The sequence below is a fragment of the Maniola hyperantus genome, chromosome 4 (assembly GCF_902806685.2).
Source record: "Maniola hyperantus chromosome 4, iAphHyp1.2, whole genome shotgun sequence".
Taxonomy (NCBI): Eukaryota; Metazoa; Arthropoda; class Insecta; order Lepidoptera; family Nymphalidae; genus Maniola; species Maniola hyperantus.
In genome coordinates, this window is record NC_048539.1 from 11,033,222 (window position 1) to 11,055,749 (window position 22,528).

The following is a 22,528-nucleotide window of genomic DNA, read 5'->3' on the forward strand; positions in this document are numbered from 1 at the left end:
GACTGAAGTTTTTAGCTGATGGTATATTTTTATTTCGGCTGACGTCAAAATGACGTCATTTCGATGTTATTGAGACATGGTTCCAGCGCAATAGCAATTTGTGGGAGTTATACAATAAATAATACTTATTGGTAAAATATCGCCAATTTCATTAGCCTTCTATAAAAAGAAGAAAAACTAATATTAATATCTATGTAATTTATAATGTTTTTAATAATAAAATGATTTTGGATTAATAAATTAGAACGAAATCTATTAATTAATTGTCTTTTATTGAGTAGGTATGTACATCTTTGTAGTGACCGTTGCCTATTATGCAGTGCAGTTTTGGGTGATCAAATTTATGGCATTAAGTAAATAAAACAAAACTGTTACAAACAAACTTTTCTGGGATTCTGGGCAAATAAATAATATTGTTCATATCGGCTTCTCTAAGTAAACCGTAATCTATATTCATTAAAGTCAGGTGATTAAGACTTTTTGGCTCATCGTGTTTCTCAGCTCACTTTGAACAAGTTTTAATGTTGAGAAAGACCTAAGTAGGTAGATACCTACTATTTACGGTCAGAAAGCGTTGGTGCGCGGGGCTCCCAAACGTGCGGGGCCCGTAGCATTTGCTACTCTTGCTACGTGGCTAATCTGTCACTGCCATTATTATTAGAAACAATACAGATGCCCGTGACGTCGTCAAGCTGAGAACATCCAACTCAATTTCTTCCTGATGATTTGGCTCGTAGTGGTGACTAAAACTGAGGCTTCACTCATGATCTGGGCAAATAGGGCGCTCAAGCGAATAAGTATCTGGATGTAAAGAAAACAGTTTGCGCTTGCACCAGAAAAAACGGAGGCAACTGGAAGGCTGAGGCTAGACCCAATATACCTAATTCAAAATTCAACGTGCGATAGTAGCTCCAAAGGACCACGTGCCTAGAGGTCGTAAATTATATCGACGAATATAATATTATGTATTACTAGATGATGCCCGCGACTTCGCGTGGATTTAGGTTTTTCTAAAATACCCGTGAGAACTCAGCTTTTCCGGGATAAAGAGCCTATGTCCTTCCCTGGGATGTAAGCTAACTCTGTACCAAATCTCATCAAAATCGGTTAAACCGTTGAGCCGTGAAAAGCCAGCAGACAGACAGATAGACAGACACACTTTCTCATTTATAATATTATTAGTATGGATGTCTGAAAAAATAACGTTAATTTAGTCGTCACAACATATTTTATTTACAATATTTACAAAGATTGAAACTTTTAAGTACATAATAGTGAATTGCTCTTCGCAAGTTCAGTTGAAGCATATCGGTCCGGCCGTGAACGAGAACTCGTGTTTAGCGTCGAGGAACGACAGTGGCTGGAAGTCGCTGATTGGCAGTCGATCACTGCGAGATGTCCGCACTTCGAGGACTATTTCACCTGCACCGTCCTAGAAAACGTTAGAGAAAAATTATTTATCTTTAGGAGTAGGTTATTCTCAAACTCGTATTATGCGTTTGGCTATTCGCTAATAATTTTCACGAGCAAACTGTGCGAACAAAGTTATTAATTACTAGCCATTACTTGCGACTTCGTCCGCGGTGCATTAGTAGGTTAGTAAAAAGCTTGTAGTAGGTAGTTTTCTCGTGGTTAAAGGATTATTAAAATCGGTTCAACAGTTTCAGAATTTATCGATTACAAACAAACAAATCTTTCCTCTTTATAATCTACCTCTACATGCTTCGTAGATGTATAGTTCGCGACAGGTCGAGGTATGAGGCGGGGGGACGCCCTGCACGCCCGCACGTCACCCGCGCTATCCCGCACCGGGGGGCTGTGCGGGTGTGCGATGCGTCCCCACCCTGAATGCCAACTTGACCTGTCGCGTACCATAGAGGTAACATTGATATTAGGTACGATAGATGTAACATTCATATTAGGTACCTACCATAGAGGTAACATTCATATTAGGTAAGGCACACATGGAGAAGACAAACGAGCGAGACTTGCCACTATACCTACAGATGACCTCCCGGATATTGACAAACGACATGCGAAAAACTGCAAGTTTCTATGTCATTGAAATTCTTATGAAGTTGTACAGGGCCCAACTTGACTGTTCAGGTGACAGCGTCGCTAGCGGAGAATTTTTGTATTGCTATTTTATGAAATTCACCAAGAAGAAATGGAAACAAATTCTTTCAACATAGCGAAGATTTAATATAGCTTAATTATATTGCAATACTAGCTGATACCCGCGACTGCGTCCGCGTGGATTTTGAAATAGCGGCTGACGCGGCTCTAGTTCCAATTTTTCCCACCTGAACAGATAAGTTGGTGGCACTGTACCGTTTGTGAGTTTGGGGTAGCAAGCTGAAGTGACAGTGGGTAGGCCATGCTTGTGGTAGGGGCGATGGCGGTTGGAGCCCAAAAAGTCCGAGTGGAGACCGCGTAAGTATAAGCCAGCGTAGTTTGGTGCCGACGATATAAAGCGCCTGGAATAGGCTGAGAACCGGGTGTGGTGGCGCTCATTAGGGAAGGACTATGTTCAACAGTGGACGTCCACACTTCACACTCCACAGGTTGATGATTTTTACTTATACTTGCTCAGGTATAAGTAAACACGTAATTATTTTGAACTAAACAATATGACACTACGTAATTACCTACACATTAAGTTATCAAAATATATCACTTGCTTTAACGGTAAAGGAAAACATCGTGCGGAAATCTGCATGCCTGAGAGTTCTCAAAGGTGTCTGAAGTCTGCCAATCCGCACTCCTGGCGGAGTTTTGTAAGATTACGGGCAAAACTCACTCACTCTAAGAGGAGACCCGTACTCGGTAGTGAGCCGGCGCGTGGCGATGGGTTGATCATGATGATGATGAATATGACGTACCTCACATTGATCCCTTATAATTTGTGGTTCTTTAAATTCGACGTTATTCTGCCCAAATAACTTGACGCCATTGGATCTTATTAAATCAGCTGGTATGTCCGACCTGCAATAGTGTGACAAAAACCAGTTTTATAACTAAGAAGAACTTATCGTAAAAATAAACGCTTTTATTTGCTGGACAATTATAATACCTTAGTTTGTCAGATTGAGAATGAGTGTTGAGACAGGAGGCTAGATTGTGAAACAAGTACTTAATCTGCTTGTTATATACAAATCAGGTTATATGAAAGTCAAGAGCAATGAATATACAGTCCGACAAAGCTATCTTGGTGCGTGGCGAAAATCGGAACTAACGATGCCGTCAAGTGTTCCCTTTGTTCTTGTTTGCCTTGTTTTTCTAAGCGTTTGTTCTCCAACAGCGCCCCCTGTCAATGTCATTCAAGTCCCAAGAGAGCCGTGTCGCACTGTAAGTACTTACTATGTTCAAGAGCAAAGCTGTTATATATACCAGCTACTGATAGCTAAAAATAAGTTTAAAGTTCAATAGTTAAATATGAAACAGGTACCTACCTACAAAAGGTCGACGTACGGTTAAAATCAAACACGTCCTTGTGTTGCACCGTTGTCCTATCCAATCCTTGTACAAGTTTCGTTTACTTGCATACTAAAAAGATAATGTTTTGCTTACCTTTGTGGAGCCTGAGTGTTGACACAGGTGTAGGTGAAGTTTTGCCTCGCACCGTTTGAAAGTAACCGCAAGTAACGTAGTTGTATCAAGCCGGAACCTTCGCTCTCGTACGTTATCTAAAAAAATATATATACCTACGTAATTAAAATCATTCTTTTATGATTGAGCCCCGTAAAGCGGTGATATCGGTGATAGATAGTAAAGACGTCGGCCTCCTAGTCGGGACTCCAGGGTTTGGTCCCGGGCATGTACCTCAAACTTTTCGGAGTTATATGTGCGTTTTAAGCAATTTAAATATCACTTTCTTTAATGGGGATAGGATAACACCCTGAAAAATCTGTATGCCTGTGAGTTCTCCATAATGTTCTCAAAGATGTCTGAACTGAAGTTTGCCAATCTGCACTTGGCCAACGTGGTAGACTATGGCCGAACCTTGGGTTATCACGATGATGATGATGATCTCATAAGCAGCGCTGGCGTCACGTGGGTTGTAAAAATAGGTAGTTTCTGGACTAAGGTAAGTAATAACTTTGTATCTACTTATAAACTTTATTTCGTCAAGGATCTAGAAACTGGTAAGTATTTAGTGAACTGTGAAGTCAACTCACGCGATATCCATAGTCGAGTTGTGAAAACTTATGGCCATCAGAGTCGGTGAAAACGGCAGCAGCATTGATATTGTCAGGATACAGGCAGGTGCTCTGGCCTTGGCAATAGACACGTATCGGGCGAGAGCTGGCGCCACGTGCGTCTATCCAGTAAAAGCCTGGTGAAAATGAGATGATTGATTGATTGACGTAGTTACCTACTACACAAAATTGAAAAGAGGAAAATTTTTATGGCACTCCAAAGTTTAAAAAAATATCATTTAAACCATAATTTACATACATCCTTATGCCGCTACAGGTGTTCTGAACACGTGCATATTAATTATGGCAAGGTGAGATGTCATATTGAAAATTTATTGAACCACTAGCTGATGCCCGCGACTTCGCCCGCGAGGATTTAGGTTTTTAAAAATCCCATGGGAACTCTTTAATTTTCCGCGATAAAAAGTAGCCTATGTCCTTCCCCGGGATGCAAGCTATCGCTGTACCAAATTTCGTTAAAATCGGTTGACGGATGGGCCGTGAAAGGCTAGCAGACAGACAGGCAGACACACTTTCGCATTTATAATATTAGTATGGATTAGTGTTATTATTATTAGGTTACCTACCTACCAGTATACATACAAATTGTATGAAAAATATTAAGTCTATTTTATGTTACCATCAGTCAAATTGACGTGTGAAGTCCGCAAGTCCCTGCAGGATAGAGCGGGATTGGTTCTCGTGCCCCACGGTCTTCTGGCAGTGTCTATCGCTGTGTGCGCCGCTACAACACTCGACATCACTTCCAGGGTCCATTCTGTTTCTTCGTCTGTTACAAAATACCTATTCTTTATTAGTAGTCTTTTGCTCCCCATACTTAAAACTAAAGTTTCATGAGACCACACCCCATTTGCATAAGTTTATTTCAAATTAAAATTTTAAGGTGGGTAGGTAAAAATAATATAATCCACTTGTAAAATTCAGACCAACATATTTCTTAACCAATGTCTCGCTTTAGTAAAAAAAACGGTCAAGTGCGAGTCGGACTCGCAAACAAAGAATTCCGAACCATCGTACACGAAATAACACTTTTTTCTTTTTTTTTAATTTTATGGCAGACATTTTGTCATTTTTACTATTTGTTGTTATAGCGGCAATAGAAATACATTATCGGTGAAAATTTCAACTCTATCCCTATTATGTTTCACGAGATACAGCCCGCTGACAGACAGACGGACGGACAGGCGAACAGCGGAGGCTTAGTCATAGGACTGTTGGCACTCTTCGGGCACGGGACCCTAAAAAACCAAAAATAACCTTCTTCTTCAAAGTCGTCCTTAGTGGCAGTCTCCATAGAGTCAGTAACAATGCTACGTCGTCTTCTTTGCGATCTGAATAATTCAGCTGGTATTTGAGGCGCTGGTGCTGGTGGCCCAGGAGGTCCTGGGGTACCAGGTGGACCAGGTAATCCGGGTCGACCCTCTGGACCAGGAAAACCCTTTGGTCCTACGGGTCCTTCTGGTCCTGGAAGACCAGCGGGACCAATTTCTCCTTTAGCTCCTGTGGGTCCGATTGGTCCCTAAAAGTAAGATAAATTCGTATTTTTACACAATCTATATCCATTTATTTCTCTAAACTCTGTTGGTCAAAGTTTCTATATTATGATTCTGGGCAAAAACAATGTAGTCATATCTTATTCAAAAAATACAATTACCGTGTCTCCTTTAGGTCCTGCAGGACCAGCTGGCCCTGGTGGTCCTTGTTTGCCCATTTCACCTTGATCACCTTTCAAACCCATCGGACCCGTTTCTCCGATATGCCCCTTTGGACCCCTGTTGCCTTTGTCTCCCCTTACCCCTTGTAAGCCTGGCAGTCCTGCAATTCCTGGCGGTCCAGACGGACCCATAATACCTGGTTGCCCTACGTCACCCTGACAACAAAAAATAATAATTTTATTGATTATCCCATATATGCAGTTTGGGCCAAAAATATGTCCCAAACTATAGCTCTTCGTTAAAGTAATGAAATAAATAGCTTTCGATACTTGCAATTGGACCAGGTATTCCTCGTAATCCTCTTTGTCCTTCTGGCCCCGGCGGTCCTGGTGGCCCAGTCGGACCGATATCTCCCGGAGCTCCTTTGGGTCCAGCATCACCTTTTTCACCTGGAATGCCAGGACTTCCTTGAGCGCCAGCTTGACCCTCGGTACCCTGGAAATTGTATTAAACTTAACTAATATTTCTCATTTGAAATACATAATATAAGTAATACCTTTCCGGTTTTAAGTTATTTTTAGGGTTCCGTATCTCAAATGGAAAAAAGGAACTCTTATCACTTCGTTGTCTGTCTGTCTATCTTTCTGTCTGTCCGTCTGTCTGTCATGTCTGTCAAGAAAACCTATAGGGTACTTCCTGTTGCCCCAGAATTATGAAATTTAGCAGGTAGGTAGGTCATATAGCACATTCAAAGGAAAAAATCTGATAGTTTCGAAAATATTTTCAATAATATAACTTACAGGACTGCCTGGATGTCCAGTTTCACCTTGTTTGCCAGGTAGTCCCACTGGTCCAGGTGGACCAGGTGGACCTGTACTACCCTCAGGGCCGTCAGAACCTGGTTCACCTTTCACTCCCTGAGGGCCAGATTCTCCCCGATCACCAGGGAATCCAGTTGGGCCAGGATCACCTTTTGGTCCCTCTGGGCCGGGAAGTCCTTTAGGACCTGGTTCTCCTTGCAATCCCAGGGGGCCGTCGTCACCCTTTGGTCCGATAGATCCTCTCGGTCCCTTTAAAGAATGTCGTATTAATTTGAAACGCTTCCAGAATCAAGCATATTTATTCAATTAAGTTTCACTTCCGATACCGCTTAAAGCAAATTATAAGTTTCACTTCCGATACCGCTTAAAGCAAATAAAGCATCTAAAAATATTTGAATTTGACTTTCAATGCTGATCTTGTGATGATTACATCATTATCATTATCATTCTCTTCTTTTGCTAAAATATATTTCTTAAAGAAGAACCATTAAAATTTCCTTAATATAAAAGTCAGTCAGTTTCTTTTTTTTATATGCCATAGTTCATTTGAATACAATTTCACAAAGAACCATACAGTTTTGCCTTCAGGTCCTTGCGGTCCTGGTGGACCAGTTGCGCCAGGGCTACCTATTTCTCCACGATCTCCTTCAGGGCCCCTGGGACCTGACTCTCCTTGGTTTCCTTTTGCACCACGGTTTCCTTGGGGCCCAGTAAGTCCCGGTGGTCCAGGTGGGCCTACAAAAACATAGTTATTATAATTTTTAGATTGAAATATTAAATTATGCAATGAATTCGAATTTCTTATTTGACTTTCGTTGGTGTATCGTACCAACTGGCCAATGTATGATTACAGCTTACAATCTCATTGTACCACTATTTTTGTTGTGTGATGTTTAACTTTCGTATTTCTTTTTATGATGGTGTACAATAAGGCATATTTCAAATTAATTCAATTTCTCACTGTAAGCTGCACATATAATTGAGGCATGGAATCAACATTTGGGTTAAGTGCCAAAAAAATCAAAGTTGGAATTTTGCCTGTCAAATGTGCTACATTAGTTAGCCATTCCGTTACAAAGGTGCAAAGTGCCCAGTAAAATTTATTGTAGTTTTGAGAGTTTTTGGTAGATGGCGTTACGAGTAAGTGCCAAATGTTGTTTCTTTACAAATGGGTCGTGCGTGTATCCGATCATAGAAATGTCAATGTCAAAATTGTCAAAATAACATTCGTTGATTCGTTCAATGGTCATTTCATGGGCGTTATTGTTTCTTTGAAATAATTTGCATCTCAAAATGGACGATAACACAAAACAAAGAACAAAAAATAAAACTATAATAAGAAAATCGTTGAAGGTACAGGGAAAAAGTTATATGAACAGGAAAGGAAAAGTGATACCGGCGAAAATGCCACCGACTATGGAGGTTAGTATCTCAGTAACCATGTAGTTTATTATTGTTTCATTTTGAGTTGATTTTACAACAACGCTAAATAAATATTTATGTTACAGAAAATATGCAAATGTAAAAATCAGTGCCACAAATTAGATCATGACATGAAGTTGAGTTTATTTGAAAAGTTCTACCGTGAAGACTTAAAAACACAGAGAACGTATTTGATGGGTTTGCTTCAATTGCATAATATTAAGCGTCGTCGACATGGTAATTATACCGTACCATCTGATAGCAGACGACAAACGACCATTACATATGTTGTGCCTAAAGGTGATGGTACACTAATACCAGTATGCAAGAAAACATTTTCAGACATTTTTGCAATTACTAAAAAAGAAATAGAGACATTGATAAACAAAAAAAAACATGGTGATACGTCTTTTCGTGATAATAGAACTTCACATAAAAGTTTAAAGTATACGGAAGAGGATGTGCTTAGAGTTAAAGAACATATTAATATGTTCCCCAGGGATGAAAGCCATTACACAAGAGCAAAAAGCACAAAAGAATACCTTAGCCCTGATTTAAACATACATAGATGTTATAAAGCCTTTAATGAACTGCACCCTGGTAAACAAGTAACATATAAATTTTACAGAAAAGTATTTCGGAGATATTTTCCTGATTTAAAGTTCAAGAGGCCCAGAACAGATACGTGTAAAGTTTGTGATCGCTTATCTGCAGTAGTGCGATCTCAAAATGCACAAAGTCGGTCCGCAAAAGCTACTTTGGAATTACATCATCGAAAAGCTGAATCATCTCGGCAGATTATGGCCACAGATAGGGAGCAATCTCAACTGCCAGGCAGCAATACTATGACAATAGCCATTGATCTTCAGCAGGTGCTGTTTGTACCTACATTAACACACTCAGAAATGTTCTACAAACGCCAGCTTAGCTGTTATAACTTGTGCATCAATGTAGCTGATATTGGGAACTCTTACATGTGTCTTTGGCACGAAGGAATCTGTAGCAGAGGAGGCAATGAAATAGCATCATGCCTTTTGAGTTTTGTAAATAAAAGAAATACAAACAAAGACCATCTGATAATTTGGTGCGATAACTGTGCCGGCCAAAATAAAAACAGAATGATTCTGTTCCTATTGATGTTTTTAGTAGCAAATGGTCACTTCCAATCAATCGAACAAAAATTTCTTATAACAGGCCACAGTTTCTTACAGTGCGACAGGGATTTCGGAATTATAGAAAAAAGAAAAAAGGTTATGAAAAGTTATGTTCCTGAAGACCTAAAAAAAGTGATTACCGGTGCGAAAAATACATCACAACCTTTCCAAGTTCTTGATATGACAAGTGAATGTTTTTTCAACTTCCAAGCTGCTGCAGATGACATAATTGTGACAAAAAAGTTGAATATTTCAACAGCATCAAGGTTGCTAGTAACGAAAGATAAGCCAGGTGAAGTTCTCATAAAACAAAATTTCACAGACATAGAACCATGGAAGGTAGTTAATGTTTTCAAAAGAGGAAAATCTATTTCAGATTTAAAAAATGTGGAGTTACATAGACTTTTGACTCACAACACAATAAGCAAAGAAAAAATGAGGGATCTAGAAAGTATGATCGAATACTTGCCAGACAACTGCCAAGAATTCTACAGGAATTTGTGTGCTGATCATTAAAAAAAAACCTGGAAAAATTGCATTTATTAATTAAAACAAACATAAACAAAAAAAATTCTAATATGGCACTTAGCCCCAATGATAATAAAACTGTATTGGCACTTAAGTCCTTATAAATTACAAAAACCTTGCATTTTGACCCATTTCTAAATTAGTTTTTAAATAATGTCTTTTTTGAAATAAATGTTTTTTAAATTAGTATACTTAACAGGTGTGTGAATAAACAGTATTATTTGTAATCATTTGCACATAATAATGTGTCTTAATAAATGTTGATCCATAATAAATACAGTTTTATTTTATTTATCATCAAAATGTATTTTGGCACTTAGCCCAAATGTTGATTCCATGCCTCAATTATTTAAAACTTAAGCCCATAAAAAGCCCATATCGTGATAGCAGTTTCGCATAATAGCTTTCATAGATCTATGGTCTTTCAATAATAATTTAAATATTAGTTAAAATAGAGTCTGAATCAAAGATTACATCAATATTCTTACCAACAGGTCCAACATCTCCTCTATCGCCTTTTAAGCCCTGGTCCCCCTTCGGCCCCTCTGGCCCAGTTTTACCCGGAGGACCTGCTGGACCGCGTACTCCATCTTTTCCAGATGGACCAATTGGACCTGGATCACCTTGTGGCCCTTTATCACCAGGCAGGCCCACAGATCCTGGCTCCCCTCTTAAACCTTGACTACCGGGTGAACCTGTTGGTCCCTGAAAACAAAAGTGAAAAATAAATACATATTGCACTAATTGCTATTGACTATGTTCTTAGGTTTTTTAAAAGGGCTAAAATGAACGTCAGTTCGTTAGTTCAAAGCTATAGTTAAAGAGAAAAATGACTTTTTAGTGGCACGACGCTAAGGGTGACAAAGCAAAAGTATGAATACAGATCGTACCTTGTACAGCTGGTATCGATTTTAGCTGTATTCAAATTACCAATCCATGTTTTATCGCGCTTGCCGCATTTGTGTAGGTATTTATTTTTAAAGTATTTTTTGACAGTTTTTGCTTCTGATACTACGCGGCGATAATGATGCAATTTGGATACTCTTATTACTTATACACTTATACCTATTTGTGAAACATGTAGAACGCTTCAACTTTGCAAGTTAAATACCGAGTTTTTTTATCGAACTACTTGTGGCCGTCTAGACACTATCTAATTAATTTATAATTTTTATTTTTCACAATAACTTACAGGTATACCCATTGCTCCTTTGAATCCCTTTTCACCAGGTGGTCCTGCTTCACCTTTATCTCCATCCTCACCAGGCAGACCAACTGGGCCCGGCGCGCCAGGTAAACCTCTGGGTCCTGTTAAACCATCTCGGCCGATAGGACCTGTTTAGTTGCAACAGAAAAGAAAAATATAAATCCAGCGGTTGAACTGGAATCAGAATTTTAATTTTCAAATTACTTATTACCGTACAGTATGGTAATAAATTTGAAAATTAAAATTCTCGATTCGATTCTAAAAATTCTTTCACCAGTAGAAAGCTATATTATTATTCCTGAGTGACAGGCTATAATATATTTTCAAAAAAATTAGAGCTCTCTATGAACATTGTAATAACTAGTAAGCTACCCGTGCGAAGCCGGGGCGGGTCGCCAGTATATTATAAAAGAAAAGGAAAAACTGACGAACATACCAACATGCAGCTCAAACCACTGGACCTACAAACTTGAAAATTTTCTGTTTTGTTTTACTGTTATTTAGACCCCTACTGTTAAATTTTCAGCAATTCCACACGAGCGTAGCGAGGCGGTTGAGCTAATCTAAATAAGTACCTATTGGTCCTGGTTCTCCTATTTCTCCCTTTTGTCCGCCAGGTCCAGGTGACCCTCTAGGTCCTTCACGGCCCACAGGCCCTTGTAAGCCTTCACGACCGCCTTCGCCTTGCTCTCCTTTGTCGCCCCTTAAACCGGGTGGACCAGGTGGTCCCAAATCCCCTTTTGACCCAGGTGTACCCTACAAGCACAAATAACAAGTCTTGTTCTTAAATTGGCCTTTACAATCTGTAGAATTTGGAGACAAATGAAAATGATGAAATTATTTGATGTACCAGTGACGTGAATTAATTGCACTTAATTTAAATAAAATTAAAACTACTCACCGGTATTCCAGGCATGCCAGATTCTCCATTAGGGCCAGGTAAACCTGGAGGACCAACGGGACCAGGCTTTCCCTCTGGGCCTGGCAGTCCAGGTGGGCCTTCTTTTCCCATTTCGCCTGGAGTTCCCATTTCTCCAGGTGTTCCGGGTATGCCTGATGGTCCTTGCAGTCCAGATGGCCCTGGATCACCAGTTTGTCCCTGGGGTCCTATGGGTCCCGGTGGACCAGGTAGACCTGGAGATCCAGTTTCTCCCTGCCAAGAATATAACATGAATAAAAAAAAGAGTAACCAGTAAGATATAAAAACAAATGGCAAAAAATATTGCAAACAAATGGAAAAAAGAATCAAAATATATATAACCGTACCGTGGATCCTCTTTCCCCTGACGTTCCAGGTAGCCCAGGTTTTCCATCTATTCCTGGTGGACCCATAGGTCCTGGAAATCCTCTAGGCCCTTCTAATCCTTGTGGGCCTCGTTCACCTGTAGATCCGGGCGGCCCTGGCTGACCTGTGTCACCCTTAGTTCCAGGTGGTCCATCGGATCCTCTACGCCCACGTGGTCCCCGATAGCCCTAAAACACACAGAACATTGTAAAAAATCTATGTTTTCATGCGTGTTGAAAACTACAATTTGAGATGATTTCAGTTACCCTGGGACCACTTTCGCCTCGATCTCCTGGACTTCCAACCATTCCCTGTACAAACAAAATACAATTATTCGTTTCCGTCATTTGTTTTGACAATAATCAATTTTTTCCATTAACATTTCGATCAAATTAGTGTCTATTTTACAAAAACGAATCCAAATGAGGCTTACCGCTATGCCTTTAGTTCCACGCCTTCCTCTTCTTCCCGATGCCCCTTTATCTCCCTTTTCACCCTGCATCCCAGGGTAACCTGACGGTCCTTGTGATCCAGTAGCGCCTTTTTCACCCGTGGGACCAATCGATCCAGTCTCACCTCTTGGTCCTTCCGTGCCCTATGAAAATAGCTTTCATGACAATACAATCAGCAAACAATTTGCGAATATTATAATTAAAAGATTTTGCCCTTTCAGTAAATCCTCAATGTACCTTTTGTCCTTCAGGTCCTTCAATACCAGGGGGTCCAGATTCACCCGGTACGCCTCGTTCTCCTTTAAGTCCACTTTCGCCCTTCTCACCTTCGATTCCTGTAATTTATGGACAGTGTAATAATGCATGTTCATGTTATGAACTTACAAATTTATTGCACTGAAAAGCTGGTTCAATTAGTTTTTGTATTTTGTTATGTACCTCTGATTCCTTTATCTCCTTTATCGCCAGGCAAGCCTCTGGGTCCATCATCGCCTTTTAATCCTCGAGGCCCTGGAAATCCTAACATGCCCTGAAAAGATAAGACATTTTTAAGCTTTTCTTTATAAAAGTACGTAATTTTTGCTAATAAAATAACAATTTGCTCTACAAACTTGTGGACCAGGGGCTCCAACATCACCAGGTGAACCTTGTTGTCCCGGTGTACCTGGCGTTCCCGGTGATCCTTCGGGACCTGGTAACCCTGATATTCCCTGTTTGCCTTGAGGTCCCTTAAAATTAATAACATTATTATTTTATGTACTCGTATAACATAAGGCACCAGCAGGACTCAGACATTTTTATTCATACTAAGTTACCTGTATGCCTGGTGCGCCTATAGGGCCCTGAGGACCAGGGGATCCAGCTGGACCCATCGGGCCTAACTGCCCCGGGGTTCCAGGTGGTCCGGGTTGTCCAGCAGAACCTTTAGTACCTTGAGGGCCCTCATTGCCAGGTATTCCTGGATATCCAATTAGGCCAGGAAATCCTCTGGGTCCTGTAAAACCTCTTGGTCCCTGTTGTTGAAGAAAATGTATTAGTTATATATGTATCTATAGAGTTTTTATACGTATGATTTATAGCAATATTTACCAATTCTCCAGATATTCCTGGCGGGCCAGATGGCCCATCGTCACCAGGAGGACCATCAAGACCTGGTGCACCTGCTTCTCCTTGCTGACCCAGTGTTCCTCTTTCACCTTTATCGCCAGGCATTCCTGTTTGTCCCGGATAACCTTGTTCACCTTTAGACCCAGCTGGACCTGGGGATCCTCTTTCTCCATCTCTCCCTGCATGTCCACGGCGACCCAATCTTCCTGGTGGACCTTGAATGCCCCTTGACCCTGGTGGTCCCTAAAATTTTATTTCATTTATATCTTCCACATGGTCTTAATATCTTATTGATCTCTTTATAGAAGAAGTATCACGAAAACTACGTACTGGTTCTCCTTGATCTCCTTGTTCACCTTTTGGTCCTTCAGATCCAATTTCTCCTTCAGAGCCCGGTGGTCCACTGAGACCCATTGGGCCTTCTGCGCCTCTCATTGCGGCCTAAAAAATAAAACTATTTAAAATCACTTGTTGTTTATTAAATCACGCCTCGGTTCTTCATTTGGTATTGTAAACATTAGAGTGAGTTGATTTCTTAAATGAGTCTAACCACATACCATGTGTTGAGTTAGTATTTGGCGAAGAGCTTCAGATTGTGCATCGGGTCCTTTTTCGTTACCAGGTTGCTGTAACTGTAAAAATATGAACATGATTATAAAAGCCTAATAAAAAAAATAAAAAATAAAAAAATATAGCGAGCAAACGAGCAAGCGGGGCCGATTTTTAGAACAATTATAAAAACTCGCTTATGCTCGCGACTTCGTCCGAGTGAACTACGCAATCTTAAAACCCCTATTTTACCCCCATTAGGCGTTGTATTTTCAAAAATCCTTTCTAAGCGGATGTCCACGTCATAATAGCTGTTCTACATGCCAAACTTTAGCACGTTCCGTCCAGTAGTTTAGGCTGTGCGTTGATAGATCAGTCAGTCAGTCAGTCAGCTTTTTTAATTTTATATATTTAGAAAAGTAAATAGTACTTACAGGTACTACAAATACATGTCCTGGTGGTCCGGGGAAGCCCTGTTGACCCTCTGTACCTGGCTTACCCGGTTCACCTTTGGGTCCTCTGGGTCCTTGTGGACCTGGGGGTCCAGGATATCCACGTGGTCCGAAATAGGTCCCGGAGCTGCCGTAGTCATAGTCAGTTGGATAGTAAACAGTGGATGTGTTACCCTAAAAAAATAGCAAAATTCAATTTTTCAAAAAATCTATAAAGATGAAGGAAAATTAATTTAAATCCCCTAAAAAGAAAGAAAGAAAGAAAAGACGTTTGTTTACAAAACTGTGCCATACATCACATCTTAAAACTAAGAGCTGGTTAAAAACTATGAAAAAGAGTTCCTGATAATTTTATAAATAAATAAATGATTCATTACTTAGCAAAGGTTTACCTCGTCAATATCTGGGGGATGTGTGAGCCAATCAGAGTCTTCGGTAGTTGTGATAGGCGTATATGGATATTCCGTGGTATAAAGACTTGAAGCTTCCGTATTATCATCAATTTGTCGTTTTTCCTGGATTGGACAGTAGGTACAGAATACAAGTAAAAGAAAACAATATTAAAGTAACTTACTTACTTTAAATTAATATAAACAAAATATACCAACCGGTAAGCTAGCTATTTCTAAAGTACCATATGGTGTTACTTCTATACTAGAACGGGTTGAACTAAAGTCTTCAGTGTCCGTAAATCGACCAAAGATACTGTTTTCGTCTGCGGAACAAAACATTATTACTAGTTACTAGCGTTGCTACGTTCATTAGGCTATACAGCGTCATTCTAAATAGGTAGCATAGGTAAGTCTAAGTTATTGGTCATGAAAGTAATAGGTCTCACCACTATCGGAAGCAGCGTAAGGCGATGTAAAACCAAAAGATTCTGGCAACTGCCAGTACGGCCGCACCGTGGTCATATCTCTTTCAGCTACTTCCCATACACTATTAGTTTGATTTTTTTCATTGAATAATCTATTTGGTCCAAGTTGTTCATAATCATTATCTTCAATGGGAGTTGGTTCATTGGCATCAATAGGAACATCGTAATCTGGTTCTCTGATCTCATTCCTTATTATTTCTGAGGAGTAATCGTGTGGTCCAAACGATCCACAGTCCGGGGCAATAGATGTACACATATCATATGCAAGGTCCGGTTGATTAGCAAACTGGAGCAATTCAATATCGCCCTGTAATAAGCAATTGATGTTTCAATTCAAGGCTGTTATTATGGTGAACGATTTCGTCATGTCGCAGGAATTAATTGTGATATAGCGTGAGGTTAATTAAGATACATTTATATATTAGAAGGGCTTTCAATAACTCTAAATTCAAAGAACATGCCTGATCTGAATTTACGACTGCATATACATGTGACTGATCAATTTTACCTCGTAATACTGGTCAGCGGTTACTTGAGCACCCACGACTAGAACACCAGCGAGGTTGAAAGTGCTTCCAGGGTGTCTTCTTAACGGTAACGTGCCTTGTATCACACAATCAACTAGTAGAGTTACTGAGTCACCTTTGATGCTAATTGCTACTCTGTGCCATCTGAACAAAAAATGGAATCAACATTAGGTAAAAAATTACTCTGTTTTTGGACAGATTGGGCTACACCCAAATGAGTTATTTAGACTAAAGCACCTCAAAAAAATTATGAATATAATATATTCAACCCACATTCAACCCTATGTTATACGAGAAGGTAGAAGATAAGAAGATAAATATAGTATAATAATAATCTTACGACAATGAATGAAAATTATAGGACCGCGAGACAACCTTTAGGGTTGCAACTTACGTCATTAGGGTTACTAGGAATTAGGTAAGTAGGTATTATTAGTTATTGCTGCCACGATGTTCTACCTTTCATCAGCAATGTCAACTCTGAATGTAAGGAGCTCATTGTCCTCGGGATCCCCTCGTGTGTCCTCATAGTAGAGCTCAATCAGTTCTCCAACAACCAGCTGCAGTTGTTCGTCGCCGGCATCCGAGTACAGCACGAAGACGGGGTTTTGGTCAGTACCTAGAATATGAGAAAGTAGGTAGGTACTTAATTAATTTATCGTTGGACTAACGGAAACTGTAGGTAGGTACCTGTACTTACTGTTATTATTTTCATCGAATGATCGCTTCGTACAGACATGAAGGCACATTTAGCTCAAACAATATCCAGAGAGGTAGCAGAATAAATAGGAACCACAATTTTAATCTTTTTACAGACTCTGAAATTTGTGTTAAAAAGAGAGCACCTAGATCTCAATCAAGTCGCTTATTTGCGAAAAAAGGCAAAGGTGCCTATACGGAAATCTTTGACTCTTTCTTTAAATAGGTCATCCAGTATTATAATATACGTCTTTGTACTTAACCCATGATTTAGAATTGCTAAAAACTTGCAAATAACTTACCCATTGGACGAACTACAGCCAATATTGAGAAATCTTCAGGGAACGTGTTGTAGAACATTCCAGCGGCAAGCCGGTGAAGAGTCGCATTTTCGTTCAAGGCGTAACCTGTCTCCAACTCGGGGGTATCGGGTGCCTGACACCGGCCTGGCACCCGTGATACTCCCTCAGGTAGATCGCCATTTTGCAAGATGGATAACACGTCGAATATTTCTAGTTTATCTAAAATCAGATGAACGGTAAGTATAAATAAATTTTTCAAGTACAAGCAGTTAAGTTTAATAAAATATTTGTTATGGTGTAAACAGAGTAGAGTGTAGTGTGTAGACCAGGTTTTTTAATAAATATAAATCCTGCAGAAGTTTAATAAAGTAGTAAAAAATATATGATTATGTATATTTTAATCATAATATACGTAGTGTTTAATAATTGAAATTCTATTTTAGTAGGTATCAAAACCAGGTGAGGTAATAAACAACAAGTATTTTACATAGTGTTGTAGGTTTCTACAAAAGGTTAAAAAATCACTATAAGCTTTCGTTAAACAGACCCTATATCGGTTACTAACCGCACCTAAGTTAAACAAGTTACCCTTTAAATTGGACTAGTCAAGTAGCCAATCCAATAAGATCAATTTCTTATCTGGAAATTGTGTATATCTCTTGAAACTCCACGGCATCGATTGGTATACTTACCTACTAGTCCAGTCAAAAGGTTTAATTAATTCGTATAGAGCTGAAAATTTGTACCAATGTTTGGAACAATATTATAAATGAAATGTGCAAAGTTTCCATCGATCCGGCATTTGCAAATAAAGACATTCAATGGATTTTTTGCGTTTTTCAGCCAAACGGTAAGCTTTATCATAAAATATGTCAAACCAAATTGTAGGGAAATCCATAGTTTAAAAACTTAACATGATTTCACACAAGAAGGTAAATTTTAATAATGAAGCAATATAAAGTCGATACTTTAATTTTTTATTAAAAACTAGCTGATGCCCGCGACTTCGTCGGCGTGGATTTAGGTTCTTAAAAATCCCGAGGGAACTCTTTGATTTTCTGAGATAAAAAGTAGCCTGTGTCACTTTCCGTTCTTTCAAGTATCTCTGTGGCAAAAATAAAGCCGTTTGTTTGCTTAGTTAGGACGTGAAGGAAGGACAAAAAACAAGCAAACAAACAAACACACTTTCGCATTTACAACAATAATTATAGAATAATAAGTAGGTATAGATGAGAAAAAGAAATGAGAATAGTAGATTCTAGTGAAATCAACAAAATAATTTGCTTACCATCATCTTTACCCTCGGCGACCACGCAAAATAATATGAGAAGGAATCCTTTCATCCGAAGTGCCATCGTGGCCCGAATAAATATGCCCCCGGGATAATATTTGCAGCAGCTCCCATCCCGGTAGTGACCCAACCTCTTGTTGGGAGTTATAGAAGCTCGTCCTCAAGAGGAGATGGCATGGCGCGCCCCCTCGACGGGCTCCGTCTCACTGAGAGAAATGCGAGGACGCTTATGTACACTTCGTTATTAAAATGGGGATTGCATTTGTGGCGAAACAATAAATTTCAATTGGTTGAACAGGGATCAATGTTCGCTGGTGAATTTAATTGCTCTCGTAGAAATAGTATAACCCACGTACTTCGACTTTGCTTGCTTAAGTACTTTTTAATTTGCAAGTTTCTTATATTTCTATCTATCATCTTCATCATCAGCCTGTGGAAGTCCACTGTTGGACGTATGCCTTCCCTAAAGAGCTCCACCACACCCTGTCCTCAGCCTTCCTCATCCAGCCACTTCCCGCCAGCCTCTTTATATCGTCGGTCCATCGTGCTGGAGGGTGTCCCACACTACGCTTGCTTAAACGCGGTCTCCACTTAAGGACTTTCCGGCTCCAACGGCCATCGCCTCTACGACAGGCATGACCTGCCTACAGCCATTTCAGCTTGCTAATAGTTTGGGCTATGTCAGTGACCTTGATTCTCCTGCGGGTCTTTTCATTTCGGATCTTATCCCTCAGGTAAACCCGCTGAGCGACTTTGAATTTGTGAACGAGGCCATTAATTGTCAGTGTCCACATTTCAGCACCATAGATGAGGACGGGAAGAACACACTGGTCTTCAGGCACTGAGGAATTGACGATGAGAACACCTGACTCAATTTCCCAAAAGCTGCCCAGCCTAGCCGAATTCTTCCGTTGGCTTCCTGGCTAATTTGCTTCTACCTAATTGAATTATTTGACCAAGGTATTGTGAAACAATTTCGGTGCCTACATTTTCGACGCTTTTATTTCTATATTAATTGCTGATAATCAAGTAGTTATAACATTACCACATCAACAATATTTTTCATTCAGAAGTATTAAGAACTAACCTACCCATCTGATGAATAAAGAAGTATTAGATATGCTTACTCCATCCAAATTGTCTGGCAGTGCAGTTTACAATGCCGCAGGCGATCCGTCGACTAAAGAGAAAGCATATACTAGATAGTTAGCTGAGACTCATGGAGTTTTCCCGCTGGGGAAGTTGTCTCCAATTACGCCAACCTGTCCCCCAACCAATCTGCTCATAGTCCATCGACTGATCGCATGATAAGGCACAACAACAACAAAAAAAAAGATATGCTGACTTAGATACTTACCGGCCACCGGTAAACATTTTATATTAATACCTACTATGTTAACACTATGAAAAGCTTCAAATTGACTGCCCGAAAGTTAAGAAAAGTTGAGATTCAAATTCTGAACCAGTCCAGTTCACTTTCCTAGTTTACGTTCTTACAATATTGGGCTTGTTTCACAACCGCCAGATAAACTTTACCTAGCGAATTTTGACATTTTGACAGATTCCCAATACAAAATCTGTCATAACGTCAAATTTATTCGTTAGATAAAGTTTATCTCGCGGTTATGGTGCCGTGCGTCGGCTTTTGTGCACGCTTTGTCCTCATGCCGCCGGCTTTGGAACTGGCTTGCAAGTTGCAACCATGTAGATACCAATACGCTAGATTTGCGATTGACAACATGTTTTTGAAGGCACTTGATTAATTCACAGCTCGATGGAGCGTTTCGAATGAGCACAAAAATCTACTTTAGGTATGTAGTAGTTAAAGTGGTAGGTATTATTTTAAATCTACTCCACGGTGTGTAGAAACTTTACGAAAATAGATTAATTCGACACAAATGAGACGGCTAAACATTTTCACAAAATTGTTTGTTTTGGGAAGAGGTTATTGACGCCTGGAATAACGGTGTATCAAATCCAATTGGATGTTTACGATTAAACAGGCGTTGTTGTCATGAGAGCAGACGGCTCCTTTGTTTAATAGATTAACATTTCATTTATTACTTTACAAGTAAAGTAAAATATATGTATTCACTACCCATATTATAAATGCGAAAGTGTGTTTCTTTGTTGGTTTGTTGGTTTGTCCTTCAATCACGTCGCAGCGGAGCCACGGATCACCGTGATTTTTTGCATGGGTATAGTTAAAGACCTAGAGAGTGACATAGGCTACTTTTTATAGGACATGGAACGGTCTTCCGGTTATCAGTTTCGTTCTCTATTTCAAGTCAAGTCAAGGGTGAATAGCATCTAATAGACAAGTGCGCTCTATCTTCTGCATCATAACTAGCTGCCAACGCTAGCCTGTAAATTAAAAGAAATCCATATTAATATTATAAATGCGAAAGTGTGTCTGTCTGTCTTTTCACGGCTCAACCGTTCAACTGATTTTGACGAAATTTGGTACAAAGGTAGCTTGCAACCCGCGGAAGGACATAGGCTACTTTTTATCCCGGGAAATTTAAGAGTTCCCACAGGATTTTTACAAACCTAAATCCACGCGTACGAAGTCGCGGACATCAGCTAGCTCTTTAATAAAGCAATACTTACCTAAAGTAAATACAGACAAATATTTTCCAAAAATAAATGACTCATAAAAGTAAAATTAATAGCGCCAAGATATGCGCGAATCGCGGCTTTAATTTGCGTGCACGGAATAAATGCGGCGTTTGCGGCTATTATGAGGGTCGCCTCGGGTTGACTTAGGACATTTTAATATAGCCCAAAAGGAGACGCAAAAATGGAAAAGTGTTTGGTATTCGTTTTATTAAAATATTTTTACTTTTTAGTTTTCCGTATTCAAAAGTTAAAAAGGGAACCTTTAAATACTGCTCTGTTTTATCCAAAGCAGAGCTAAAAGGAGAAAAATTGCAATTTTTGCGAAAAAATTAAAACTACTTAAGATTATACTCAATTGCTTTGAATCGTCAAGTAAATCTACCATTGGATGATATTTTGGACGAAATCTGTTGATACTTCTGTAGGAAATATTTGTTTGTTGGAGGAAATGTTGGTAGGTACTTACTTAAAAGTATGGAAGTCAGCCGAAAAAATGAAGGTTTTTTTAAAAATAATTTTGTTAGTTGTAGGAAAACAGTTTTGTATATCAGAATTCTGAATTCAGAACGTCATCAATCAACTAGTACGGTAAGATTTCCGCCTAATCCGCCTTGATTTGATTTCAAGACGTGCCGCCAAGCGAGCCAGCGTTGGTTCCGGTACGATGCCGCGTAGAAACAGATAAGGGGTCGGTATGGGTTTAATATCCTTTCCAAGTTATCCCATTTCACTTATCACCAGTTTAAGACTGCATCATCACTTATCACCAGATGAGATCGCAGTCAAGAGCTAACTTGTAACGAAGAAAAAAAATATCTACGGCTTGTTTTAATATTGTATTGTAAGTACAGAGAAAAGAGATTACCAAGTTGATTCTTGTAGGTATGTACCTATGTACGTATTTAACAAATAAAATACACCGTTTATTATAGAGAGATTATACTTACATCTATGAATTTCGTAACTCTTTTCTATAAAAGAGAGAGCCCGCAAGGGCCTGACATTCGTTATTTTATAAAAGCTGTAAGTTTATCTGCGTATTGTCACCAACACAGGGTTCATACAGTACAGGGTACATATGGTCGCTGATCGTTCCTCCCTTTGATGGGGACAATACGCAGGGAAACTTTTAGTTATTATAAAATAACAAAGGTTTGGCCCTCGCTTGCTCTTAGTCCATATCATTTCAAGGTTCAAAAAGAACTATTCTGCAAAGTCAAACAGTAGAACTCTTTCAGCTTTGCTACGTCGCGTGCGTTGGGATACGTGTAGGTACCAACTCAGTACTCAGATTAGACTCTGTGCTATAGGTTGATATAATGAACGTGTTTACCTACACTAAAATGATGATGAAATACATA

General features: G+C 39.5%; 1 protein-coding gene and 1 long non-coding RNA gene across 2 annotated transcripts; one reads left to right on the forward strand and one right to left on the reverse strand.

Moving 5' to 3' along the window:
• Nucleotides 1–1,209: 1,209 nt before the first annotated feature.
• On the reverse strand, nucleotides 1,210–18,792 carry LOC117996883 (collagen alpha-1(XI) chain-like). Its single transcript, XM_034985022.2, has 32 exons — nucleotides 18,546–18,792; nucleotides 17,258–17,476; nucleotides 16,716–16,875; nucleotides 16,238–16,400; nucleotides 15,691–16,036; nucleotides 15,461–15,567; nucleotides 15,245–15,367; nucleotides 14,835–15,026; nucleotides 14,409–14,483; nucleotides 14,182–14,292; nucleotides 13,834–14,094; nucleotides 13,560–13,757; nucleotides 13,356–13,472; nucleotides 13,183–13,273; nucleotides 12,982–13,079; nucleotides 12,726–12,887; nucleotides 12,559–12,603; nucleotides 12,274–12,480; nucleotides 11,909–12,160; nucleotides 11,583–11,763; nucleotides 10,993–11,135; nucleotides 10,289–10,505; nucleotides 7,271–7,431; nucleotides 6,676–6,945; nucleotides 6,209–6,370; nucleotides 5,875–6,090; nucleotides 5,478–5,739; nucleotides 4,840–4,989; nucleotides 4,179–4,336; nucleotides 3,571–3,686; nucleotides 2,883–2,985; nucleotides 1,210–1,432 (listed from the first exon to the last, which is right to left on the reverse strand). Exons 1-32 carry the CDS (start codon nucleotides 18,610–18,612, stop codon nucleotides 1,295–1,297), a joined length of 5,271 nt encoding a protein of 1,756 aa, XP_034840913.1. The 5' UTR covers nucleotides 18,613–18,792; the 3' UTR covers nucleotides 1,210–1,294.
• Nucleotides 7,668–10,077, forward strand: LOC117996884 (uncharacterized). The gene is made up of 2 exons (XR_011236632.1): nucleotides 7,668–8,118; nucleotides 8,205–10,077. It is a non-coding gene; the product is annotated as an uncharacterized lncRNA (long non-coding RNA).
• Nucleotides 18,793–22,528: the final 3,736 nt, after the last annotated feature.

Excerpts from the sequence above, each read along its gene's own strand:
- LOC117996883 (XM_034985022.2), bottom strand. The coding sequence starts at position 18,612 with ATGGCACTTCGGATGAAAGGATTCCTTCTCATATTATTTTGCGTGGTC. Across the intron at positions 11,764-11,908 it reads CTGGCATGCCTGGAATACCG|GGTACACCTGGGTCAAAAGG; the intron begins GTGAGTAGTTTT and ends TTGTGCTTGTAG. Across the intron at positions 10,506-10,992 it reads AAGGAGCAATGGGTATACCT|GGACCAACAGGTTCACCCGG; the intron begins GTAAGTTATTGT and ends TTTTGTTTTCAG.